General features: G+C 43.0%; 1 protein-coding gene across 1 annotated transcript in view; it reads left to right on the top strand.

Moving 5' to 3' along the window:
• spega (striated muscle enriched protein kinase a) overlaps positions 1 to 24,475 on the top strand; it is a gene marked incomplete at its 5' end in the record, with an annotated part of 43,301 nt that extends 18,826 nt beyond the window's left edge. The window contains 36 exons of the mRNA XM_080834440.1: positions 299 to 481; positions 3,921 to 4,093; positions 4,470 to 4,558; positions 4,850 to 5,025; positions 5,967 to 6,227; positions 6,717 to 6,875; positions 7,241 to 7,430; positions 7,836 to 8,065; positions 8,467 to 8,586; positions 9,106 to 9,210; positions 9,450 to 9,656; positions 9,889 to 10,012; positions 10,388 to 10,560; positions 10,821 to 10,933; positions 11,813 to 11,981; positions 12,260 to 12,359; positions 12,548 to 12,748; positions 13,026 to 13,083; positions 13,198 to 13,275; positions 13,548 to 13,720; positions 13,828 to 13,854; positions 14,044 to 14,196; positions 14,296 to 14,338; positions 14,426 to 14,494; positions 14,602 to 17,053; positions 17,383 to 17,529; positions 17,843 to 17,959; positions 19,118 to 19,285; positions 19,776 to 19,898; positions 20,430 to 20,594; positions 20,802 to 21,576; positions 21,898 to 22,137; positions 22,464 to 22,687; positions 23,104 to 23,179; positions 23,470 to 23,619; positions 24,066 to 24,475. Coding sequence (XP_080690566.1) covers positions 299 to 481; positions 3,921 to 4,093; positions 4,470 to 4,558; positions 4,850 to 5,025; positions 5,967 to 6,227; positions 6,717 to 6,875; positions 7,241 to 7,430; positions 7,836 to 8,065; positions 8,467 to 8,586; positions 9,106 to 9,210; positions 9,450 to 9,656; positions 9,889 to 10,012; positions 10,388 to 10,560; positions 10,821 to 10,933; positions 11,813 to 11,981; positions 12,260 to 12,359; positions 12,548 to 12,748; positions 13,026 to 13,083; positions 13,198 to 13,275; positions 13,548 to 13,720; positions 13,828 to 13,854; positions 14,044 to 14,196; positions 14,296 to 14,338; positions 14,426 to 14,494; positions 14,602 to 17,053; positions 17,383 to 17,529; positions 17,843 to 17,959; positions 19,118 to 19,285; positions 19,776 to 19,898; positions 20,430 to 20,594; positions 20,802 to 21,576; positions 21,898 to 22,137; positions 22,464 to 22,687; positions 23,104 to 23,179; positions 23,470 to 23,619; positions 24,066 to 24,312 — 8,258 coding nt within the window. The 3' untranslated portion in view covers positions 24,313 to 24,475. The remainder of the gene's footprint in view (positions 1 to 298; positions 482 to 3,920; positions 4,094 to 4,469; positions 4,559 to 4,849; positions 5,026 to 5,966; positions 6,228 to 6,716; positions 6,876 to 7,240; positions 7,431 to 7,835; positions 8,066 to 8,466; positions 8,587 to 9,105; positions 9,211 to 9,449; positions 9,657 to 9,888; positions 10,013 to 10,387; positions 10,561 to 10,820; positions 10,934 to 11,812; positions 11,982 to 12,259; positions 12,360 to 12,547; positions 12,749 to 13,025; positions 13,084 to 13,197; positions 13,276 to 13,547; positions 13,721 to 13,827; positions 13,855 to 14,043; positions 14,197 to 14,295; positions 14,339 to 14,425; positions 14,495 to 14,601; positions 17,054 to 17,382; positions 17,530 to 17,842; positions 17,960 to 19,117; positions 19,286 to 19,775; positions 19,899 to 20,429; positions 20,595 to 20,801; positions 21,577 to 21,897; positions 22,138 to 22,463; positions 22,688 to 23,103; positions 23,180 to 23,469; positions 23,620 to 24,065) is intronic.
• Between the last annotated feature and the right edge of the window lie 2,610 nt (positions 24,476 to 27,085).

Below are 27,085 nucleotides of genomic sequence, written 5' to 3'. Positions count from 1 at the left end.
AGATGCATTTTTTAATGTCTTCTGCTGGCATTAGTGATCACTTGTAGAGCTGGTGAAATTAAAGGTGCTCTATGTGTGTGTGTGTGTGCGTGTGTGTGTGTGTGTGTGTGTGTGTGTGTGTGTGTGTGTGTGTGTGTGTGTGTGTGTGTGTGTGTGTGTGTGTGTGTGTGTGTGTGTGTGTGTGTGTGTGTGTGTGTGTGTGTGTGTGTGTGTGTGTGTGTGTGCGTGCGTGCGTGCGTGTGTGTGTGTATGCGTGTGTGTGTGTGTGTCTGTGTGTCTGTGTGTCTGTGACTTGTAGTGAGGTGGAGGAAGGGGGAGACTGAGATGACAAACAGCTCCACACACGGCCTGAAGGCTGAGGGGGAGCGCCACTCTCTCACCATCAGACAGATGAAGCCGGGTGACGCGGGGACATATCACGTGACCGCCATCAACACGACGGGACAGGCCTCCGCCTCAGCAACCCTCTATATCAGGGCAGGTGAGTGGGACCCACACCTCATCCTCTCACCCGCTATCACCACTCTCTCCATTCACATCGCCACTCGAACCATCCACATCCAGTCTGGTGCTTGGACGTCTACACAAATCTCACTTTTTTTTCAGCTTGGTAAAAGTGTTCCTCTCAGTCTAGAGTGTTGTTAGCGTAAACTAACCATAAAGACTCCTTCATGGCCACCTCATGGCATTAACAGTCACTACTGTGTTTTAAGGATCTGATGCAATATTTTGACAGCAGTCATACTATGCCGAGCCAAGCCTTAATGAGATCATGCACAAACCCCTTTGCTGGAAATGATCAGAGGGATGAATCATGCATTCTGCCTCTCGCACCTCTTTTCTTTCACCACACCGCCAAAAAAAACAAAAAAAGCCTTCAGTCGCTTCGACTACACCTCAAAGGGCCTCTTCATCTCCAAATATCACACTTAGGCAGCAGTGATTCAACCCGCTATTGGCTCACCAGGAGCCGCCCACATCTCTGCCTCCCCCAGACCGTCTCACAATGGCCGCCCAGTCAGATCGGCAGGCAGGCAAGGAAAGAGAGAGCGAGAGAGGTAGGGAGGAAGCCATAGAGAGAGAGAGAGAGAGAGAGAATGAAGCAAAGAGGCAGGGAGAGAGGGAGTAAGAGAGAGAGAATCAAGCAAAGAGGCAGGGAGAGAGGGAGTGAGAGAGAGAGAATGAAACAAAGAGGCAGGGAGAGAGGGAGGTGGTGGCAGCGGCAGGCCGGCCTCCTGTGGCGCCTGCCTGTTATTGTTGAAGTGCTTTTAGGCGGCTTGGTCCTGGCCCCATCCACAGGCCTGCCTGCCTGCCTGCCTGCCTGCCTGCCTGCCTGCCTGCCTGCCTGCCTGCGCTCCCTTATTTGGCCTCCCAGCACACCGTGTATTTATAGGACCCCCTTGTTTCCCTGAAATAATTGCGGTCTGCTTTATTTCCCACTGTGAGAATAAGACGCTGGTCAGACCAGGATAGGCAGGCAAGATGCCCCCCCCCCTCCTCTTTCTCCCCCCCCCCCACAGAAGACTGCAGTCCAGTGGGTAACCATCTCATCACCAGCTTAAGGAGCTGTGGAGACCCACTGCTAGCATGCATTAAACCCCACGCATTCTGCAGATGCTTCCGGCCAAGATAGTATCAGAGACACTATATAAGTATGTGCAAAGCCCTGAGACAAATAGGGAAGACTCTCATGGGAGAACAGATGGGAAGGGAAAGGAATGAGAAAGAGAAAATCATTACCATTCACAGAGAGAGAGAGAAAGACAGAGAGAGAAAGAGAGAGAGAGACAGAGAGAGAGAAAGAGAGAGGGAGAGAGAGGAGAAAGAGAGAGAGAGAGAGAGAGAGAGAGAGAGAGAGAGAGGAGGCTTACTGTGTTTGTAATGAAGGTGCCACTGATGCAAACTTAAGCACCTAAACCTAAGTTTCGTGTATGAGAATGAAGAACAAAATGTAGTATGTATGTGAGACAGAGACAGAGTGAGTGAGAAACAGAAACAGAAATAGAAAGAGGGAGACAGAGGGAAGTTAAAGATTGAGAGAGAAGGACAGAGAGGGAGGGAAAGAGAGAGAGAGATTGCTTATGTAGATTAGCGGGACAGTGGGTTATGGGAACACTGACAAGTTTACATACTGGAAATGCTGTGTCTGTGTGTGCCGTGAACAGACTCCTTTTAAAGATGAGCAGAACGGTAAGCTCCTGAATGCCGTGGAAACCTTTTCTCCTCTGTCCTCAAATACTCCTTTTTATTAGTTTGTAAAGACGTATAGCCTTACACTGCTGCTGTCATGGCTTCAGTTTCTTATGCCTGCAAATATCCTGTCTCTTCGGTCGGCTCCTAACTGTGTCATCTGGAATGTGTTTAATCATCTGAAGATTCTGATCATTTATCAGGGCTAATGGATGTCTTGTTGAACTTGTCAACTTGTTAACTGTTTGCGGTTTTGCTTGTTGGACATAGGCATGATTCTTGTCTTATATGGGAATAGTGGTGTAGGCTAATTCTGAAGGCCTACTTGAAATATTGAGTTTACCAATGCCTAGAGAGTGTTCATCTGTGAAAGTATTTGGGATTTTTACACATGATTTATAAACACTTGAAACATGCAGAGGACTATTAGGGGAATTTGACCCCTTTTACAGTATACTATTACCGATCCAGAATGGTATTGTCTAGAAGGTTTTATACCCAATAAAAACTACAAATTTAGCTTTGCTTTAGCAAGTGTATGTTAGCTCAGTGCTGAGGCAGTCTGGTGCTGACACCACTTGGTACACCCTTACTGTATCTATTTCTGACTTACTGTTATGAACACAGCAATAATGCACAGGTGAGGCTGTCTCAGATAAAAGTACTGTGGGCAATAATAGCCCACCTTGGCACACGAGGAAACGCTGTGCTTTTTTGCGGTGGTTTGGCTGTGGTTAGCAAATGTGTTTAGAGAGTTCAAAGAGAAACTGTCCTTATGAATATTTCATGCACTGAAACAGGAGGTCTGTTGTGGTTTATGTATACCTCCCCTGTGTGTGTGTGTGTGTGTGTGTGTGTGTGTGTGTGTGTGTGTGTGTGTGTGTGTGTTTGTGTGTGTGTTTGTGTGTGTGTGTGTGTGTGTGTGTGTGTGTGTGTGTGTGTGTGTGTGTGTGTGTGTGTGTGCGTGTGTGTGTGTGCGTGCGTGTTTGTGCGTGTGTGGGTGTGTGCGTGTGTGTGTGTGTGTGTGTGCGGGTGTGTGTGTGTGTGTGTGTGTGTGTGTGTGTGTGTGCGTGTGTAGTGATTGGGTGGGAGATTGAGGGATTAATCAATTATAATTCCAGCTGTGTTCGCTTTGACAAGTCCCCAAGCCATCTGCCTGGGTTAGTGTTGTGGAGTGCCTAATCTTTACCCCTAAAAATACTCACTCTCTCTCATACATACACACATGCTCTCTGGCACACACACACACCTACACACACTTGCACTCACAGCATCAGAACCTCTACATTCGTTCTTAAACACAATCTCACCCTGATGCTTGTTAAATCAAAGTTTGAATTAAGGATTAAAGCCCAAATTTAATTAAATTAAATGATCTCATCATTCCCCTCCTATCTCTGAGAGACCGATCAGACATCATTGAGAGATTCATTTTTAATGCAAGTAAGATGAATGTGGGCGATTAAGGGATATTATTACTGAGAAGGTCACCTAGACGAAGCTCATTAGCCTCTGAAAATTCAGTGACACGGAGCGCAATCACACCCCAGAGGTGAGATCTGGCTCAGATCCGGGTCAGATCCGTTCTAATCAGCTGCTATCATTTTTCACATTATTAGCCCCTTCCATGCTTTGCTTTTTTTCTGTGACCTTGTGCTGGTTCAGTGTTATTGACCCCCTCCTCTCCCATCTGCCTATTCCACTCTGCCCCCCCATCTGTCTACTTTCAGAGCCAGTCCAGGTGCATCGTGGGAAACTGAGTCTTCCTCTGGACCCCCCAGGCAGTCCTGCCCCCTCTGATGAGGAGTACCTGAGTCCCTTAGAAGAGGGCATGGAGCTGGATGATACTTCCTGGTCCCAGAGAACAGAGGTGTCCGCGTTCAAAGAGCCCCCTTCCTTCCAGGTACTCAGAGTGCTTTCTAGTAATTCACTGTTCAGGAAATATTTATTTTGTATCCTTCTGTGACAGCTGTGACAGCTGTGACATACACCCTAAAACAAGACTTTTAAGTTATGCATGATGGTGAAACCTTTTTATCCTCAGGCTTTGTCTTTGAACTTTTAAGGTTAAACAGAATCCTAAATGGCTTAATCAGTACTTGTATGTTTCCTTGTTTTAATGAGGAATTCATTTTTAGTTATTTATTCATTTTGCAAACGTAGCTATTAGTCTCTTTCACTCATTTTACAGTATACACATTATCATGCCTACTATAAAGTTATTCTTCAAGAAAAAGTAATGGTGTGGTACTTGAAAGCATGTTTGTATGACTGAACAGGTAACCCTGGGTGACCAGGCTGTCACAGAGGGACAGGAGGTCACCATGTCAGTTCATGTTTGTGGGCAGCCCAAACCCATGGTGTACTGGTGAGACATAGTTTCATCTTATGTATTACATATCTTATTAATAAGTATGTGTGCCATTTACCTGTTACATATGTAATTATGTGTTACATAATTATGCTATAATTAAAGTTATGTATTATGTTATTACATATGTATGTTTATCTCATGTAATTATACATGTTATATTACATTAGGGTGGTACATGATATTATCAAAATACCATTGCTATACCTACTGTATGTTGTCTTGTCTTACTTGAAATAAATGTAATACTAAGTGCATTTGAGGAAATATATTGATTTGTATTTCCAGGTTGAGAGACAGAGTGACAATTAAAACTGACAGCCGCCATGTTGTTGAAGAACTGCCAAATGGGAAATATGAGATGAAAATCAAATCAGCACTTCAGTCAGACACTGGAGTTTACACCTGCAAGGTCATCAATGAATACGGCACTAAACAGACTGAGGGCAGATTGGCTGTTTCTGGTAAGAGGAACTCAAATAGAGATATATTCCCACAAATCCCACTCCAGTTAGAGCAGAAATGTCATAGTCAATGTGTTTTGGCCACCAGGCTCATGTGATGGGCAAGTTAGTCAGCACAAATAAGTAAGGGATAACGGCCGACGAGCTGTGCAGTTCTACGAAGTTAATGGACGCTGCGGGGCAAAGAACACCACGACGCGGAGCGGAGTGGTGTTGGTCCGCGAAGTCCATTAACTTCGTAGAACTGCACAGCTTGGAGGCCGTTATCCCGCTTATCTCCCGTTTACAACATCCAAAAATGTTTTTATTATTATTTAGAATTTCCTTTATCTTTAGGAAATTTAATATGCATAATAACCTGATGAATTCTTGATTTGAAGCCTAGTGCTCCCGTTAGAGAAAGTAGTGCCTGGAACCGGCTGTTTTTCAAAAAAAAAAAAACGTTACGTTGGTTGTCAATGGTAACCATTCAAGAGCATTGATATGGAACGGCGATTTAACTTTTCTACTGGGACTACGTCCAAGGTGTGCAGTTCCACGAACTTAATGTACACCCCATTAGCCAATCAGAAAACAGTATTTCGTTCCAGAGGGAGATAATAATGAAGAACCTATACCCCACCACAGATTGTGTTTTGATAATAAAGAGCATATACCCTACCCCAGATTATGTTTTACATGAGTATAGTTTCCCTGTGTAGACATGAAAATCTGCAGTTTAATACTCATTGTTTATTATTATTATTATCATTATTATTAAGTCAAACTATATAGTTTTGAATAAGACACTTGCATTCTACAGCATCAAATCCTGCATGTGACCGTCCAGCTTTACTACTCTGTACATCACAGGCTTTGACTTGATTTGTCCATAGCATCTTACCAGGTGTGACAACTCTCCTTGGACAGGCTGACGTTTTGGTTTCTTTTGTCCTGTCCAGCTCTTCTAAGTCAGCCCGTGCTGGCCATTTCCATACCTGTGCAGGACGTGTCAGTGAAGGCAGGCGAGACGGTCCTGTTTGAGTGTCACATGACTGGCCCACAGGAAGTGGACGTGGACTGGCTGGCCAATGGGAAGCTGATTCAGCCAGCCCTGCTAGACTGTAAGATGCAGTTTGATGGGAGGAGGTGTCGGCTCCTGCTGCGTTCAGTACACGAGGATGACAGTGGGACCTACAACTGCAAACTCAGTTCAACTAAAGGTTCATATAATATAATATAATATAATATAATATAATATAATATAATATAATATAATATAATATACTACACATAATGGCAAATTACATTTAACATTTATTCCAAAGAACACAACAGGCCTGCCTGTGCGGTGAACCAAAAATGTTCCACTCAACTTGACCAGTGGAATAGAAATAAAGGCCTTTGTGGTACAGGCCTGCTCGCTAACGTGATCATGAACCTAGATCTCCCTTAAACTTAGCATTCAGACTGGAATGACTGCGGAGAGGGGGGCTGTTGATTTTTAACATAGATTTGTTCGCAACTGCTATTCTGATTGATCATGTGACCGTGATGACTTAACTGCACGCAAAAAAGCGACCAGTCAAAGACACTGATTAATAACTGAAAGCCCTTCAATAAGCTCCAGACCAGGTCACTGCATGACCCACCATTTTCAACTCTCTCTCTGTCTGTCTCTCTGTGTGTGTATCTGTCTGTGGTGGGGTCAGAGGAGATGGTGAGCAGTGGCTGTCTGAGAGTTAGTCCCTCCAGGGAGCCCCTGTTCACACGCAAGCTGGACGTCCTGGAGGTCATCGAGGGGCGCACCGCCCGCTTCGACTGCAAGGTCAGCGGGTCACCGCCTCCTGAGGTGACATGGAGCCACTTGGGTAAGACATCGCATTCTGACGTCTTCATTTCGTACAGATAGGATTTAGTTCTCCTTTGAAAGTTATATGATATTGAATGCAATATTTTGCACTTTGTATTATCCAGCATTATTCCATCAGTTCAATATTGCTTAGATATTAAAGATATCATAGTTATATTACATTATATTTCATCATGTTTTTTATTATTTCCTTTACTCATATTTCGTATGCTAATTTATCACAACCTACCTAATTCTGTCAATAAACCAATAAACCTTGCCTGTCTATTTTAATTATTTTATAAGGTACTATTGTCATTTAACTTGCCTTTGGTGTGAGATAACAGCAACTCTTATTGCTCTCCATCTCCTGGCCTTCACCAGAACACCCTCTGCAGGAGAGTGACAACATTCGCATCCTGAAGGAAGGGGGGCGCCATTCTCTAATCATCTCACAGGTGACCCAGGAGGACGAGGGCTTCTACTCAGCGACAGCCCATAATGTCCATGGAGACACAGAGAGCACAGCAGAGCTCTACGTGCAGGAACCTCGGCCAGCCATCTCATCACACATGTAGGAGCATCTCTCTCTCATACTCTCTATTTCTATCTCTGTCGCTTCCATTTGTTATTGGCTCTACCTTTACCTAGTTTTGTCTATGCTGGACTTTTTCTCTTTCACTTCTTATAGCTTATATTCCCTTGTCATATAGCTGAAAAAGGGCTTTATGGTTTGGCAGACTGCGTTAGGGACTAGGCCAACCTACTGTACTTATGGTGCACTTCAAATCTTGTGCTGATGTTACATATCTTTAATGTTCAGCCAATTATAATTCTGCATGACAGACAATTCTAGGCATGTATATATCTCTCTCTTTCTCTCTTTTGCATGAAAAACAAATGTAGACATTTACTTTCATTTCTCTTTATTTTCTTCCTTCCTTTCTTTCTTCACTTTGGGTTATGTTCCCCTTCTCAGGGCGAGGCTGGAGAAGATGCCGTCCATCCCTGAGGAGCCGGAGGTCCTGGAGTCAGAGGTGGAGAGGAGGACCATGCCTGACTTCGTCACGCCCCTACGGGACGTGGAGGTGGTTGAGGGCAAGGAGGCGGTGCTGAAGTGTAAAGTGTCTGGCCTCCCCTACCCCACCATCTCCTGGTACCACAATGGCAAGAAGATCGACAGCACAGACGACAGGAAGATGACTCAGTGTAAGTGAACTGTGGAGAGTCTGTGTGACACAATCACTAAGTTTACAGATACAATTGGAAGTTTTTATATTATGCCAGATGTTCTTCTTATACTTTGAAAAAATTCAAGGTCTTCTTTTTCACTCTCCCCCAGTAAATCTTATAGTTTGAAAATTCTCCTCACTAAATGTAGTTCTCTCTTAAGTATTGTTTCAGCGCCCACAAAGTAAAAGTAAAATTGTATTGATTTCTATTGATTCATTTCCCACCTTGCAGATTAAAGTAATTTAGTCTTTCGTTTTTACCCACTGCTTATGTGAGTCAGTTATTCCAGTGAGTTGGCTGGAGACACAAACACTGTTCTTCTCCTCGTTGTGTTGCAGTATCACTCTTTTGACCTCTCTGACCTCTGTCTCATCCAGACAGGGATGTCCACAGTCTGGTCATTCGCTCCGTGTGTCACGGTCACAGTGGTGTTTATAAAAGTGTCATATCCAACAAGGTGGGGAAGGCTGCCTGCTACGCACATCTCTATGTGGCAGGTAAGGGGATGGAAGTTCACAAAAACATTGCATGGCCTGGATCCCAAAATATCATACATATAGCCATAGAAGGGCATACATTTATCTGTATGTGTAAGGGGATAGGATTTTGACAAGAATTTATTATGGCCTGGCCTGAATCCTAATGCCAATGGAGGGTATTAGGACTGTAATACAACTTAAAGGAGGGCAACTGCTCATCTGTGACAGGTAAGGGGGTTGCTGCTCACAGGTACATCGTATGGCTTGGCCTGGTCACTAATGCTAACGCTAATTGAGGGTATAGGAGCACAGTTAAAGCCACAGACAGCGTGGTTGGGAATTACAATGAAGGGAAAATATTTTGTTCAGTGAGCTGGTTCAGCATAGATTACATTTAGAGATCAAAATTAGACATGAGTAGCCATGTGATCCTGATATCTCCAGTGCCTTGGGGTCACTCCAGTCTCCAGGCTCAGACAAGAATAGATTCAGACTCTGTCTCTGAGCAACAAGTAACCTTCACGGATGTTTCCTCAGATATCCTTCCAGACCCCCCAGATGGGCCTCCAGTGATAGAGGCCATCACCGGAAGAACCATCTCCCTGAGCTGGAGCAGGCCAAAGAACCTGGATCCATCTATCGGTACACCACAAACACCAAAATCAATTTTTTAATATAAATTAGCGTATCAGGTCAGATCTGCTTAACAACATCCAACATGTTCTGTTTCAAACATTTCACTCTACTGATTCAGGTCATACTGATTATTTGTTTATTTTGCCTCAAGCAAAGATAGATAATTTTTAAAATTATCTACCAGTAAGCCATAAAATATCCTTCTAGGAGGATGACTCGGCATGTTCTTGGTTGATTCTCTACAGATCCCAATTCTCTGTTGTATGCGGTTCAACAACAAGCCTTGGGCTCGATCCAGTGGACCATCATAGCATCTAACCTGAGAGAGACGTCCTACGCAGTTTCCTCCCTCTCCAAAGGAGCGCGCTACGCATTCAGAGTTTTGGCAGGCACTGGCAAAGCTTTCAGCAAGCCATCTCCACCAACAGACCTAGTTCAGCTCATCGACAGAGGTACACAAAACTCATTCTGTGTGTGTGTGTGTGTGTGTGAGAGAGAGAGAGATAGAGAATGTGTATATATGTGTGTGTGTGTGTGTGTGTGTGTGTGTGTGTGTGTGTGTGTCTGACAAAGAGGAGGTGTGTGAGGGGGTTTAAAGGACTGTTATTTTTATACAAAGGCTCTCTCCTAAAGCTTGAAAGATATAAAATAAATCTGACTTTATGGGACTGTTTTTTTTCTTAGGCAAATATATGCGTAAAGGCCCCGAAATTTTGGATAAGCCAGATACTTTATATGCAGTGGAGAACCAGCCTGCCAGTATCACCATCACCCTCAACCATGTTCAAGCAACAGTCACCTGGAAAAGGCAAGATTTCATCACATTATTACCCATTATTACCCATTATTTCAAATTATTTCAAATTAATACCCACTGCAAAACTGTTGATAGGTGGTTATGATGAGCAGATAGCATAAGCAGGTTGAAAGTGTCAACGACCCACCTTTTTTACATTTAGACGTACAGTAGATATATGTAAATGTATTGACATTTTTACCTTCATACTTAAAAATGTGGACTCATTGTGGGTTCTGTAAAGCACCTTGAGGTAAATGTATTTTTTTGTTTATAAAAAAAATTAAATTGAATGGTATTGAATATTTTGCTGGATATGGTTTGTATTTGTGATCACCAATGTCAGCCACTATTTAAATGTTCATGTGTGTGTGTGTGTGTGTTCAGGAGGGGGGTTATATTGCTTCACAAGCCGGGTGTGTGTGAGATGATCATGCCAGATGACGACCAGCACACACTGAAGCTGATGAGGGTGCGCTGTGGAGACGTGGGTCAGTACACCTGCATCGTGAGCAACGCGTTCGGCAGCGACATCTGCCACGCACAGTTGATCCTTGCAGGTATGTGACGTGCAATCAAGCCCTAGCCCTAAATCCTATCCATATAACCGAACCCAAAGAGTGATATAATCCATCAGAGTCAAAAAAGGCATTTTTAGGCTTACACAGTTTTTTCTAGGCTTACACAGTTCTGTTCTAGGCTTACACAGATCTGTTCTAGGCTTACACAGTTCTGTTCAAGGGAGGAGTTTCGCGATCGGTCAATTGGATAAAAACAACATATAACAATAACATGTGTCGTTATGGTATTTCAATTCTAGTACCCCCTGCCTTTGACTGCATCATGGAGGATCTGGATGTGTGTGTGGGGGAGACAACAAGGTTTGCAGTGGTTGTTGATGGCAAGCCAGACCCTGACATCCTCTGGTACAAAGTGAGTCCCTTAAAGATTACAGAGAATATTTTTCCCATTTGGGAAATTTGAGCCAATACAATTATACGTAAATTTGTGTGAAATCTGTACATATTTTCTTGATTTGTAAGGTACATTATTGTGTTAAATCACACATGCAATGTAGGAAATTGTACATACATCTAAACAGTATCTTACTGTAGAACATATGTCTGGCATAGAACTGTGTATCCCACGATTGCATTGTGGGAAAATACAACCTTTTTCTGGAAAAAGCTTGCTCTTGGGGATTCAGGTCAGGCCTCGTTAAAGTGCTTTAGGACAGCGTCCATATTAATTGGAGCTTTAAAAACAAATGTAATTGATTTGAATTGAAATGGAATAGCTCGAAGAGCGCAAAAATGACAAGCTATTTAAGTTAATAAATCAGGTCAGAAGTCAGAACTTTTGATTTGACACATACCTGCCATGTCCTTGAGCTGAGGTCACTGAGAGAGAACCACTGGGAAGTTTTTGTGACAGCTGTTGACTTTCTTCTAATAATTCACTGGAGATAATGTAAAACATTAAAATGTTTACTGCAGGCGTCTTGTTACTCTGAAAACTACACCTATAAAATACTAGAAAAAAAACTTTATTTAACTGGCAAGTAGCTACTAGTAACCTACTGTAGTTTCTTCAGGAAATGTTTCACAATGCATGGCAAATATCCAGTTGGTTTATCCATAAAATTGATCATTTGGTCTTAATTATGAAATATATTAATACATTGCATAGTAAGTTGTATACTTTGTTAAATGGTCGATTGACTTTGATATTCATTTATATCTTGCAAATCACATTGCAATATATCAGGGCTATGGATGTGACTTGAATATGGAAAACCTTCACCGATTACAGGACAACACTCTCCTGTCAGAGAGTAGCCACTTCACCTTCGTGTACGACGACAGGGAGTGCTCGCTGGTGGTGCTCAACCCTCGAGAAGAAGACTCAGGGGTCTACACCTGCACAGCCAAAAACCAAGCCGGGGCTGTGAGCTGCAAGGCTGAACTCACTGTGCACACAGGTAAGGGCAGTCCTTGCCTTATGTCTGATATCCCTTTACAAGTAGAGAGTCAATAACAGCATGTTTTGATGCTTAGTTTTATTTTAAATAACTGCCTCTCTGTCTTAATTGACCCATATTTTATACAGAAGCCAATGATTTGGTAACATAATATGTGTTAATAAGAAATTAGTAATCCTTTTACTACTTCTTAGTCGTCTTCTTACTTGTAATCTGTACGATTAAGAATGTACAGATGGAACATAACAAGCACCAAATTTAATGTCCAAATAATCCAGCCAAGAAAGTAGTTGAGGAACCAATGGAGGATGAAGAGACCATCCTGAGGAGAATGCGGAGGCTGACAGATTATTATGACATTCACAAAGAGATTGGAAGGTGAGGGCACTGATTGATTTGATGGCATTCGATTAGGGCTTTTTACAAATTCTAAAATAAATGTCATGATTCCTTTTCTTGATCCAATAAACTCTTAAAAAAGCATACCTTTTTTACAAAGAAGGTTGAAATCCTGAATGGAAACATTAATCTGCTTCGATGTTTCTGAACTTGGGCTGTGGCTCTAGGGGGGCGTTTTCCTATGTGAAGCGAGTAACACTGAAAGCCGCGAAAAGGGATTACGCGGCTAAATTCATCACAGCTCGAGCGAAGAGGAAAGCTTCTGCCCTTCGGGAAATGTCTCTGCTCTCTGAGCTGGACCACGACAGGATCCTGTACTTCCATGATGCCTTTGAGAAGAAAAATGTGATTGTGATCATCACTGAACTGTATCCTTATCGGCTGTTTACACAACACCACACACAAACTCATAAATTACATTTTTATGGTCCATTATTTACTTCATAATATAAGATGTTTTACATGAAACACTCAATGAATGCCTTTTTTATCCTCAATCCACTATTATAAAGTATGAGGTGACTTGCTCACTGCAGCAGTTATAGTTAATTATAATCTAGTTATTAAGCAGCCTTAAGCGATCATTAACGTCCACACAACTATTAATGTTCTGTATTTGGTTTGGTTGTCTTTAACTCCACAAAGATGCCATGATGAGTTGCTTGAGAGATTGACAAAGAAGACCACCATTATGGAATCAGAGGTGTGTGTTCTCTGTAGCCATTCCTATTATGTTGTATATGCTTAGTGTCTTGGTAAAAACCTTTCAACATTTCAATACTGGCCACTGGAAACTGAAAACTGACCTCTTTTGCAGGTCCGTTCCACAATCAGACAAATATTGGAAGGAATTGATTATCTCCACCATAATGACATCATTCATCTTGACATCAAGGTAAACTATTCGGTGGAAACATGACGTTCACATCCATTATTGAACAAATTATTGAACAATCAATCCAATGTCCACTACTGTTATGGATTAAGTCATTGATGTCAAGGCTAGGAAAGCTCAGGGCAATTGCTATATTAAACCTCTGCATCAACAGCCTATGAATTGCTATATTCAACCTCTGCATAACCACTGCATCAACAGCCTATGAATGAAAATCAGAGCTTTCTGAGGCCATTTGGACTCAAATTTGTAATATTTCTCCTTCCTTGCAGCCAGAGAACATTCTCATGGCTGATCGTAACAGTGACCAGATTCGGATCTGTGATTTTGGCAACGCTCTGAAGTTCACTCCCGATGAGCCACAGTACTGCAAGTATGGCACTCCAGAATTTGTTGCTCCAGAGATTGTGAGCCAAACGCCCATCTCCAAGGCAACAGATATCTGGTAAGACATTTAATCCATCTGACACAGCCCTGGACTACATTAGTCACATCTTTTAAATTCAATTTAATTTATTTTTCAATTCTAATCCAATCCATCTCTCTTTGCAGGCCTGTTGGAGTTTTAACCTATTTGTGGTATGTTGATTATGGTTGTGCCGTAGGTTCATGTGCCCTTTTACGAAATCAATATTGAATTTCCTGACAAACAAAAAATTAAATTAGTGTTTGCAAACAATACCAATTTGTCTCGCTAATCATAAATCAACCAAAGCCAAAGCAAATGTCGATACAGGGATTGACTGAGAGCGTTTCGTAATCCTACAGCCTCACAGGAGTCTCTCCATTTGCTGCGGAGAACGACCGTGAAACATTGCTCAACATCAGGACCTACAACGTGGCTTTTGAAGAGAGCATGTTTGCCGAATTGTGCAAAGAAGCCAAAGGATTTGTCATCAAGCTGTTGGTTTTAGACAGACTGTGAGTCCGTTAATTAATTAATCAAATTAATGTAGTTAATTATGCTTGACTAATTAATCAATTAAAATAAATAAATAAATACTTTTCTTGTTTTCATAGGAGGCCAGACACAACTGAATGTCTCCGGCATCCTTGGTTTAAGGTAGATATTCTGAGATATGAATGCTGTTCTAGTTCAAGGAAATACATGTGGTTTGCAAGCTAAATTAGATTCTTCTATTCTTTTAAGACCTTGACTAAGGGAAAGAGCATCAGCACAGCAATACATAAACAGGTCCTGGCAAGACGAAAGTGGCAGGTGAGACACTGGATCATACTTAAGTCACATTCATTTCTAACACTGGAATTGAATTTATACATTTCTACACCTAGTTGTGCTAAAGCATTTTTGTCTTCCTTTCTTAGAGATCACTCATCAGCTACAAATCCAAAATGGTGATGAGAGCCATCCCTGAGCTACTGGATGATTCCTTGAAACACACATCCATTGCTGTGTCTAAACATCTCAAAGACAGTTCACGACCGCTGTCATCCTCCTCAGACTCGAATGAGGACATTGATGAACTTCCCTTCATCCCCATGCCCCTAAACATGGTGTTCTCAGGCTCCAGGATGTCCCTCACTGAGATCACAGGCGATGAAGATGCTTCCGGTGCCTTACCTGCCAAAGGCAACCATCACAGAGAGGAACCAATGGAGTGTGAGCCATCAGCGACCGGAAAAGATGAGCAATCTGAAGAAGCGAGTCAGGAAGGGGAGAAGCCCAGGAAGACTCTTCAGACAGGCTCAAGTGTGGAGGCTGAGGAGGTACTGGTGAAGTCCAGGAGGGCGACGATGCGTAGAGGAAGCTCGGCAGACAGTGCCTTGCTTCTCCACATCTCACCAGAAGAGAGCGCTGCAGAGGAGGAGGCTGCAGAAGGCAGCAAGTGCCTAAAGAAGGCTGTGTCAATGGAGCTTCCTAGGAGGAGTCCAAGTCCAGGCCCAGGCAACCTGAGCCAGGAGGACTATGCTCTGAAGCTGGAGCTGATGAGGCAGAGGCTACTTAAGGGTGGATCCGTGGACAAGAAAATGAGTGGGTTGCGAGGCCCTCTGCTTGAGACATTAGGGGCGGATGACGAAAGACGTACCTCGTCCCTCGACCGCAACTTGCGCAGAGCAAGAAAGGCTGCAGGTGGACTGACAAGGGCATCCTCGACGGAGAGTCCTGGAGAGGGCTCCCCAAAGACCAAGGTGTTTCGAAAGAGCGCCTCGTTCAGCCAAGGTGACCCTGAATCCACTCCACTGCACAGACGCTCGGGAGCTCCTCTGGAGATCCCCAATACCCAGACAGGCCGAATGGGAGAGCAAAAGCTACAAGAAGCCATATCTATGTCTGCTCTTACTGAGGAGACAAGACTAGAGTCAAGGCCTGAGTCACCCATAGAGATCAACTCTGTGCCACCCACTCCTGATCCAGAACAGCAGGAATGGAAACAGGAAGAGGGTTGCATTTTGGACAAGGAAGAGCTGGATGAGGAACAGCAAGATGAGACAACAATTTCTGAGTTATCCTCGCAAAGTCATGAAGAGGACAGTGTATCCCTGTCTTCCCACTCAGCTGTGAAGGATGCTGTCTCTGTGGTTTCTCCTGTGATTCAAGTTGAAAGCATCAGTAGAAGAGACAGTGTCGCTTCCAGCTCAAGCGGAGGTGTGGTGAAGTCAGAGATCGATTCACCTGCATCGACTCCTACTAAGAAGAAAACATCTGCCTATGCCAATGTGATGCAAACCATCACTGGTCTACAACCTAACGGAAAACAGCCTCACGATCCTACAGCCACCCCTCCACACACCCACTCTCGCACTCGCTCCAACCCTGAAACTATCCTCCAGACAGAACATCCCGCTGTTTTTGCTAAAGTGGCTACGCCACTTGCACCTGTTCTCCGGACTGACATCAAGGACATTGACTCAGAGGAGGTTTTCGAGGCGAGGTTCAAGAAGCGTGAGTCCTCCCTGACTCGGGGCCTGAAGCGCTTGACTAGAACTAAATCGGAAGAGAAGTCTCCAGTCATGCCTCGCAAGATGGGAGAGGAGATCTATAGACCTGGGGCGACTGGGGCTCCTCTGGAGATGGTGTCCAAAGGACTCCAGGAGAAATCAAAGTCTGTCCAGGACCTCAGGGAGGTAGACAAGGACCTTGGAGTGGTCGGCAGGTTCTCCATGCGTGCAAAGAAGTCAGCTCTTGTCACCAAGAAGGAGGAGAAGTCAAAAGATGAGTCAAAGGACGAGTCTACCAAACGCAGGGTGTCTTGGGCTCTAGGTGGTCGCAGCAAGTCGTTGGACAAAAAGGGGACGGAGACCATGAGGACACACCAGGAAGTGGAAGCAAAGAGGGAAGTCTCGGAAAGGGATCGGCAGAAAGTTCCGGAGTCACCTGTTTTGGCCATGAGACGAAGGTTTGAGTCAAAGGTGGCTGACATCTCAGAGAAAATGCGCAGTCGATCGGAGGAGAGGAAAGAAATAAAAGGCCCAAAGGAAGTTGAAAAATCTGACACTCCTTCAGAAGAAGCAAAACTAGATAAGATCGGTGAGTCACCAGTCCTGGCCATGCGCAAGAAGTTTGAAGCCAAGGTGGCTGGCATCTCCATGAGAATGCGTAGTCAGTCTGAAGACAGGGAAGTAGAGAATGAGCAGAAGCCAGAGGAAAAGAAAACGCCTATTCTTTCCCGCCTGCGGCATTCCCAGTCTGAGGGCAGAAGTCTTAAGAAGTTGGACATCCCAGAAAACCAGCTTGCGGAACAAACTGGCAAATTAGGTGGCAATGACTCAGTGGAATCCACCAACAGCACGCAGTCAGCACAGAAATCTTCTCTGAGTAAGAATTGTTATTTTAACTTAACCTTTAATGCTCTTGTACAGAGATGATGCATATTATGATTGAAGTTATGTAAGTGCATACATATTTAAAATATATTAAAAAGAAGCAGTTTGCTCTGCTGTGATTTTCTCTGTGATTTTTTACAATGATTTTATGTTATGCAACACTGACATCACAAATGTAAAACAGCCTTTTGGCTAAATCTGGCGCATTTACTTCTATGCTTATTAATGAGCATTGTTTCTGTTAATTAAAATTGAAATACATAGATAAATAAACCACCACTCAATGTAACATAGTTGTACATCCAACTCTGTTTGTTACAGCACCAGAAAGTGACCGCCGCTCTAGATGGGATCGATGGGGGTTGTCTAGAGGCAAAAGAGGCAAGAGCCCCTCTCAGCTCAGCACTGCATCATCTGTCTCCAAGGAAGAGGAAGCCAAAAGCCAGGAGTACATCCGCTCTTCCTCAGGTTTGTGAGGACTACTTGGTCTTGGCTTACCATTGGTTGTACTTGAAGGCAAAGTCAGGCTCACTCACTCTGTCATAGTCAAGTAGCACAAGCAGGTGGGAAAAAAGCATTAAATTAAATCTCTCCTCGACAGAGATCAAATGAAAATGATCTAACTACAAATAGTATCCAGTATCTCATCTGCAGCTTTCTTCTTGCCAATGAAAAGAAAATGTTTACATGTTAGCAGTTAAGAATATCCTGTTTACATATCTCAAGGCTTTATGAGATACTGTTATTCTATTTTAATTACAATATTTGCTTTCATTTCCAGACTTCCCTCCAGTTTTCCACATTAAGTTGAAGGATCACATCCTTCTGGAAGGAGACCCAGTCACCCTAAGCTGTCTTCCTGCAGGAAACCCCTTGCCAAAGGTCATCTGGATGAAGGGTAGGGTAGAAACCTGTCTAACCATTCCATAGCCCTTTTTTCTGAGGGTGATTTAGTGGGTTAAATTTATTCCACTAAGGATTACAGAATACATGTCCTAAAATTAAATTTCTAACATATTCCAGTAGATTATACAAGGTGAGCAATTTATTCAAAAAATTGTAGGATTACGTCAGCACCTTGGGAATGGGTCTTCCATTTTATTAGCTGTGGATGAGAAAGGGGAGTTGTATGACTTTTTGTAGAATACTGTGTCAAGACATCTGAACCCATGACTGACTTAAAATGTGCTGGCTCGATATATTGGTTTAAAACATGATAAACTTATTTCACATTTCCTACACAAACTTGAGGTTTTTAGATGCGTCCGGCATCTCTATAAGAGGGTATGTCCGTCCGTCGGTCGGTCTGTCGGTCTGTCGGTCGGTCGGTCGGTCTGTCGGTCTGTCTGAAACGCATTCTTTCAATTGTAATTCCCTCCTGTGTCCACAAGGTGGCAGAGTTGAGTTGACGCATCTTGTTGTCCGCTCGGACTTGTTATTTTGGCTATTATAACCTTACAGAGAAAGGATGCACCTGAGAGATGTACCTGAACCTTTTGCACAATATAGGCTGTTTTCTATCTAACCTAATACATCAGACTTCATTTAAAAACATGGTTTGGAGATTAGTTATGTAATTTTAATGTGATAGGTGCATTTGCTTTCTTGCAGTTGATAAGGAAGACATGGACTCTGAAAAGCATGTTATCAGAGTCTATTCACGCCCTTTGTGTTGTGAAATATGACTTTTTTGCTTCTCTTTTTTCGGTAAAATTGTTTTTCAGTACTTCAGAATTTTTTTAGCCAATTCATCTATTTTCTTTTTACAGCAGTCCTCTAATTTTTCTTTCAGATGTGCATGTTTTGATCTTCATGATAGCGCAATTTAAATATTTCCATTGCTTTGTGATAATTTGGCAGATGGCACACACTGACTTAGAAAAGAAGCTATTCGAATTTACGAGTAAACAGGCGAAGTTCTTTACCTCTGGTTCTTTGCTTAAATTTGATTCCTCAGCTGCTGGCTTCAGTCAATGCAGTCAACTGAATGAACCTGTATAATGGCCTGGAATTTATGAAAATATGTTCACACAGACTTGCACTAACTTTTTCTCAGATAAAAACACATTGGAGATTGACAGCAGGATGAACCTGATGTCCAGTCCAGATGGAAGACAGCTCCTGATGATCTTGAACACTACAAAGAAGGATGCGGGCCTGTACGAATGTGTGGCAACCAACCCTCTGGCTTCAGTCACCAGCTCCTGCACCATATCTCTGGCTTGTGAGTCCCTACTCTGGGGTCAAGGTTTAGGGTTATTCAGCATATTTGGATGTCCTAATGCTTCATTTAAAATCAAATCTCATGTGGAATAAAATAATACAATCAGGTTCGAGATTAGATTGAAGTGTAATTGAATTTTAAGGACATAACATTTGCAGAGGCACAGCAAGAGCTGAATCTCTTTTTCCATTAGACGTGGACAAGAAGCCACTTAAAGGGGGTTCTCTTGCTTGATTCGATTCATTTATTGTATTCCAGCAGTGGAATTGGGGGATCTGTTCTTTTGAAATTGCCTTCTTCACATTTCACGTAATATTTCAATGAAAAAATAATGCAGAAGGCAAACTGTTAATGATTTATAAACTTGCTCATTCAAACTTCGGGGCTTACTTTAGTGTCATGTCGGATTTGTTCCAGCAGCTGTTACTTTGGTTCGATTCCTTCAAAAGTTCTTGTTAAAGTGCCCCCATTCTTTCTGCCTTGCCTCCAGGTGTACCTAATCGACCTGGAACCCCAGAGGTTCCACAGACCTACAATAACACTGCCCTGGTGCTGTGGAAACCGGCAGACACCAAAGCTCCGTGCACATACTCCCTGGAGAGGAGAACCGAGGGTGAGCTTGCTTCATAAACCCTGGGACCTAGTTTCATTGATGTCTAACTCGCAACTGGCAACGAGCAACGAGCAAAGTCCACCGCAAATGAACTACAGCTTATTAAATAACTTGCCCAAATAATGTTGCTAATGTAATACTATTAGCAAGATCCTAAGCTTAAACATGGGTGGGTTGGCGCAGGGCTCCCGCACTCCCACCCATGCGTGACAGACTTGGCACATTGGTGGTTTCTGTGTCTATTTCCTGTCAATGAAATTAGGGCCCCTGAGTTCTACACCACCCCCTCTCTGCTCTTTAAAGTCCCCAAAACATAAATGTCATTTGAAATGTCAGACATTTATCACTGTCAAAGCTTTATGAGATACAGATGTTTCCTTTAAGTTTTACTGTCCTTTAGCAGGCTAAGGAGGACAGTATTTCCTCCTCATGAAAAGAAAAGAAAGAAACCACATTTTTAAGTAGCAGACTGAAGCACTGTACACTCATTGCCTCAATAACTCACCTCAAGATGTGCTTTCCTTTCTACAGGTGAAACTAACTGGCTGATTGTGTCCACGGGTTTGGTGGATTGTTACCACAATGTGACAGATCTGCCCAATGGCAGCACCTTAAGGTTTAGATTGGCTTGTGTCAACAAGGCTGGCCAGGGGCCTTACAGCAACATCTCTGAGAGAGTGTGCCTGGGCACCACAGGTACTGAACATACTGTGACTAGAGTTCAAAATGTCTTTTCAAATCTCAGAATATGCTTTTTCACAATAAGAATGTACATACTGTATATAACTGTGCACATGAACTATTTGACATTCCATTTCATACTCCTGCTTGCATTTACATTTGTTATTTTCACTCTTTGACTGATGATTGTATGTGATTCACATATATCTCCATCTGTGACAGGGAGTGCATTCACTGTGCCAGGGAAAGGGAAGGACATCTCTCCGTCTCCTGCTTCAGATGTCCCCGTTCCACCATCAGATGCTGCCATGGCAACTCGCTTTGTCGTCCAACGCAGTAAATCAGTACCCACTGTGTCCCCCTCTTCCCTACCATCTTCTCTGTTAGCGCCTTTACCAGCAGCTCTCATTACTGTCCAGCTCCCATCACAATCAGCCACAGCAAGCCCCACTTCAGCCTTCACCTCTCCTGCCTCCACTTCCACTAAAAGCCTGCATGTCTGGCCTCCTCGCAGGGCTGAAGCCCAATCACCGCCTAACATCCCTCTCGGCCAGAGACAGGCAGCCCAATTAGCCAGTAATGCGACAGACTCAGCACTGGTCACGCCTACCCCCACTTATTCACCACCAATAGTCAAGCCCATAGCACCTTTGATCCCGCCCAAACCACAGAGTCCTGTGAATGTGGTTCCGCCAATCACCCAAACCCCACCTGTGACCCAGCGCGTGCCCACCGCAGCCACCACCTCGTCTCCACCCAGCAGACCAATCTCCCCTGTGCCCTCGTATGTGCCAGCCACCACCGCCCGCGTGGCACCCTCTCATCTCTCTCCTCCTGTAGTGTTGGTGAGCAGCATGAGTCCCATCGGGGAGGGGGCAGGTACTCCTACCCCTGTGACCCCCACAGGACACGTGAACCCCTCTACAAAGGCTAATGAGACCGGTCTGAAGCAGGGGGTGCCTCAGAAACCATACACCTTCATGGATGAAAAGATAAGGTATAGAGCTGCATACCACTTCCACCCTTCTCTCGTAGTGTAATCACATTAAAAATATAACATTGGTACGTTTTGGTACAGCTAGTAGCTGATAGCACTTAGGGTCATAGGTTAGATTCTCACACAAGTTATTTCAGATGAAGGTGTTAGCTAAGTGAATAAATTACCGTTATTAACCTTATTAAACGGTCTTTATGCTAATCTGTAATAAGAGCACATGGTGAGGTATAGTTGTATATGCCAATTCTTCCCGAACATCCACCTTTTACTGAGACATGTACTCACACATATAATCATGACTTATTGTTTTTGTTTTCACAGAGGACGGTGTGGGGTGATCCGCGAGTGCCGTGAGAATACCACGGGTAAAATGTTCATGGCGAAGATCGTGTCGTACGAGCAGGACACCAAGCAGCTGGTGGTGCAGGAGTACCAGACCCTCAAGTCGCTCCACAATGACAGGATCATGGCTTTACATGAGGCCTATGTCACACCACGCTACCTGGTGCTCATCACGGAGAACTGCACAGGCAAAGAAATCCTCTACAGTCTCACTGACAGGTTGGTGCGTGTGTGTGTGTGTCTATACGTGTGTATGTGTGTGTGTGTGTGTGTGTGTGTGTGTGTGTGTGTGTGTGTGTGTGTGTGTGTGTGTGTGTGTGTGTGTGTGTGTGTGTGTGTGTGTGTGTGTGTGTGTGTGTGTGTGTGCATATGTGTGTGCATATGTGTGTGTGTGTGTGTGTGTGTGTGTGTGTGTGTGTGTGTGTGTGTGTGTGTGTGTGTGTGTGTGTGTGTGTGTCAGCTTACGTGTGTGTGTGTTTGTGGATATATTTTTCAATGAATACTGAATTCATACTGTATTCATTATTTTCCACGTCCTGCTCTAGGTTCCGGTATTCTGAGGATGATGTTGTGCAGTATCTGGTAGGGATCCTGCAAGGTTTGGAGTATCTGCACAGCCGACGAATCCTCCATCTCGACATCAAACCAGACAACATCATGGTCACCAATCTGAATGTCATTAAGATCATAGACTTGGGCAGTGCGCAGAGTTTCAACCCCCTCACACTCAGAAGCTATAGCAAAGACCTGGGAACCTTAGAGTACTCTGGTATGCTTTGTGTTAAAGACATAAATAATGTCAAATGCTGAAGTTAGTGGTGTGTTTAGGCTAACTACTGCACTTCGCGTCCCATTAAATATCCCTTAAATAACATGACTCCTTGTATATGAATAAAATACTAACCGCAACACTAAAACATAATAAGGACTGCTAAAACTGACGCAATAGTTAATGCTTTGTTCATGAAAATAACTACATGCACTTAAAGGTCCTTTATCCTTGATGTACTGTTAACCGTTTTTTGGCAGAAAATAAACAGCTGAAAATGCTGCTAAAGTGTTCATAGAGGAGACACTAAAATTGTAGCATTTTCCTAACCACCAACACCAGCAGCTATGACTCACTACAGGCACTTTTGAGGGGAGATGTGTCATGAGTGCTTTTCATGTTGTTTTCCTTTGTAGCTCCTGAGCTGTTGAAAGGTGATGTGGTGGGTCCCCCTGCAGACATGTGGGGTGTGGGAGTACTCATCTACATCATGTGAGTCCTCACTTAGAAATGAGTCCTGTTCTGAGTAAGCAGAAAACACAGTTATACAAGACAAAATTAGCACTTTATGGGGTTAGGGTTAGGGTTAGAGGGAGAGGATGTCTTTACAATTTTTTTTATGGGGTATGCTAGTCAAGTTATCACAGAGTATTTATGGTTATTTTGTTGCCAGACTTGCTCAAATATTTTTATTTTTTTATTGGGTAATGTAGATTTTGATTTACATTGTATGAATATAAGGTTTGTACCAGGGAGCTCTGTCTGACATTTTTTTTCTTCAGGCTGAGTGGAAGACTACCATTCCAGGACAAGGACCCAAAGCAGACTGAGGCCAAAATACTGGCAGCCAAGTTTGACGCTTCTAAGCTGTACCCAAATGTGTCCCAAAGTGCCTCTGCCTTCCTGAAGAAGGTTCTCAATGGCTACCCCTGGTGAGGGACTATTTCAGATTTAGCAGAGTAGTCTGTGTCTAATAAGATTGAGAAGATGATACTCTTCCTATATGTCTGGCCATATAATCAGCCATATAATCAGCCATACTGATATATAGATACATACGTAGATATATAGATACATAAAAGTTCAATGTATTTATTCATGTTACTATATGTTGTTTGAAGATGTGCTTGCAGCCTAGGCTTAGTGTAAGGCTACATTTAGGAATATGTGCTACACACGTGAAAACTATGTAATATTTTTTATTAAGTACACTTTAAACTGGTAAGTAATTACCATCAGTTTATCACATATGTAATGTTATTGTTGTATTTTGTATGTCTCTTACATAAGATGATGGTTAAGTTTCAGAGTAGGCTTAAATCACGCTCAAAAAATGACAGCAAACTGTCTGAACCTCCTGCGTGTGTCTATCCTTCAGGTCGCGGCCCACCACTAAGGACTGCTTCTCCCACACCTGGCTGCAGGACTCCTACCTGATGAAGCTGCGCAGGCAGACACTCACCTTCACAACTGCACGCCTCAAGGAGTTCCTGGGGGAGCACCAGAGGCGCCGCGGCGAGGCCGCCACCAAGCACAAGGTCCTCCTGCGGGCATACCAGAGCGGGCCCCAGTCCCCCACCTCCCCGACCACCGCCGGCCCCTCCACCACAACAGCCACCCACTGACCACAGCTCTCGTCTGGGGTTAGAGAGTGGCCCTCTACCCTCCGACCCTTCCCCCTGGGTCTTAAAGAGCACAGCGGGATGGGAGCTCAAGTAGACTAGGCTGGGCTGAGCTGCAGGGACTCCTTCATGTGAGATGAGTCAGCTCCTCCAGCTTAGAGGGAAGGAGAGGATGGAGATGAGTTACTTCTGACTAAGATAAAACCAAGATGGATTTGAGCAGGAGTAATGGATTGCTTGTATCGGACCATCTAATTAGCTAAGTGTTCATACTTAAAGAGGAGTTGGTGGTTTTATGGCTTCTCTTTAGTCGTTGTGAATCTTTTTTTTTTTTTTCTCGAAGATGAAGTAGAGGTTTGAACGGAGCTAGACAGTTAATTTATTTCCCTGGCTGATTCGCTTTCAAAAAGCAATCCAGGCAGAATTTAATTCATGTATTTAAATAAAGTCACAGTTCAATAAGGATGTCGGTTCATAAGTCATGTCGAAAATGTTGACTATGTTAGCAATATGTCCAGTTAAGAGAAAAGCCGTAGTTAAAAGCAACTTTTGAACAGAACTTTCAGATAGATCAAATTGTTAATTGCTGACCCACCTAGTAGTCAATTTGACTCTATACTGTACTTGACTTTACGCTGCTAAATGTTGTAATATTTTCAGTTGCAGAAACCCTCAGTATGACAGTGTGACATGTTTACCTCCGTAATTCTTTGCACCTTTTGGTGAATGTGAAACGTACATTTAATATAACTTTAACATGTGTGCTACTGAGCTCATGGTGGGTGTAGTGAACAGTTAGCTGGATGTTGCGGCAACACTTGGTGACATTTGTGATGGCCGTGTTTAAATATTCATATATTTTACAGTTTATACATGCTTTGGAGTGTTTTTTTGATAAAGACATGTTTCTATGGATACAAGATAAATGAGAACCAGTGGAATTCTCTTGTGCTCAATTTCCCTGACTGTTGCTCAACTAACAGATTTGGTATTGATTGAGTAATATTTCTCCAGTAAAAGAAATTAGAAACTTTCTTGCCAAAATATGATTTTGCAAGCACACTTAACACCAGACTGCAACACAGAGAGATGGCACTGGGACCCTCATAGGGGTTACTCTAGACATACAGTCATGGTTGCTGCAAAATATAGAAATCTAGTTTCCGTATAAAAAATATTTCCCACATATTGCAATTGAGTAATGTCAGTTGGTAGGATGCTTTTGTTTTGTCTTTCATGGAAAATCATTATTTTGTCAAGTGATTCGCCTACAGTGGTGTATTCTTAACTAAAGAAAGATGGTTATACTACATATTAATTGCAGTAATTAGAATGAAGAAAAGTGATGCATTGAATAATGTAAATCAAGGGATTCTAGACATGACGCGTGATGGCATGCGGTAATAAATATGAAGAAAAGTGATGCATTGAATAATGTAAATCAAGGGATTTTAGACGTCAAACACGATAACATAAGCCCAAGGCAGTTACTTTAGTACTTCAAAGTACTCCGGGTTGTTCAAAATGGAGGTTCAGTATTTCTTCGTGATAGGTTACGTTGAGTAATGCTACAGTGTGAGAATAAGGATTGCCTGAAACGTTATGTTGTTGCTATGGGGAAGAATGAGCCTGTTAAGTGAGTATCCAGATCTTGTGCAAAAAGTGGTCCCAGTGGTTCTTAAGCAGTCAACATCAGTTCACCTACAGGTGTGTTTGTGTCCAAATGACATTATGTTACAGTTTTTTACGATCGGATACACACAATTTTGACTGCTTTGTTTTGCTTTTCAATCACCTCACACAATAAGCACAACCACACACCCAATGAGCAAAAACATCAGATCCATTGCAAAATGAAACACTCTTGTAAAATCTATACACTCATTTAACAAAACCATATTTTGTTACCATATGAAACACACACATTGCATATACTGAATTCTGTTTGTACCACTTACACACTTCTGTTATAAACCTAAAACACTTTTAGCAAAACTACTTCTCAGTGATTAGAGTAGTGTAAGTGAAGTACACAGAGAAAGACCAATGCTGATGAAAATATTATTTACGTAATTCTCTCCATATACCCAAATCAGTCAACATGTCAACATGGAGAATCACAACAAAACATGTCCCAGTTTTCATGCTACTTCAGTAGTGTGCATAACATTGTAAGCTCAGCAAATATCAGACAAAGGTGAAAAGATGTTTCCAATACAGGTTACAATTCCATTTACAGTAAAATGTACAGATTTGTCAGTGTCGCCAGTGTTGACTGAGAGACCTGATGGATATTACTGTATTGAAAATGGCATGGTCACCGATAATGTTTGCTTGAATTTCTCTGAGCCTGATAGCATTACGTATTTGCCAAAAGCATGTTTATGATCTCTATATCTTGTTCTTGCGTGAATATGGGCCTGTCCTCCTTTCAAGTTTACTGTATTTGATACATTTGGTCTTCTTCTTCTGTGAGCACATTTTCCTCCTGCTACAGGTCTTCCTCTTCCTCTACTTCCACCTTGACCTCAGCCTCATGGCATGGCCTTGGCCTCTTCCTCCTTCTCCTCCTTTGTGGATTCCCCCCCTCACCCTCACACTTCTTCTTTTGACTCCTTCCATTTTGGTTGAAGACAGATTACAGTTACTCATCTGCTGCATTTCTATAGTGCTTAAACCTGTTTGTTGTGTCTACAATTAAGCAATCATGTGTTTGGGCACTTGATGGCTGTGTTTATTTGACCGGCTCATAGGTGTGGTAACTTGACAGAGTGTT

The sequence above is a fragment of the Sprattus sprattus genome (assembly GCF_963457725.1).
Source record: "Sprattus sprattus genome assembly, chromosome: 3".
Taxonomy (NCBI): domain Eukaryota; kingdom Metazoa; phylum Chordata; class Actinopteri; order Clupeiformes; family Clupeidae; genus Sprattus; species Sprattus sprattus.
Note: the sequence above shows the minus strand (reverse complement) of the source record. Positions and strands in the feature narration are given on the sequence as shown.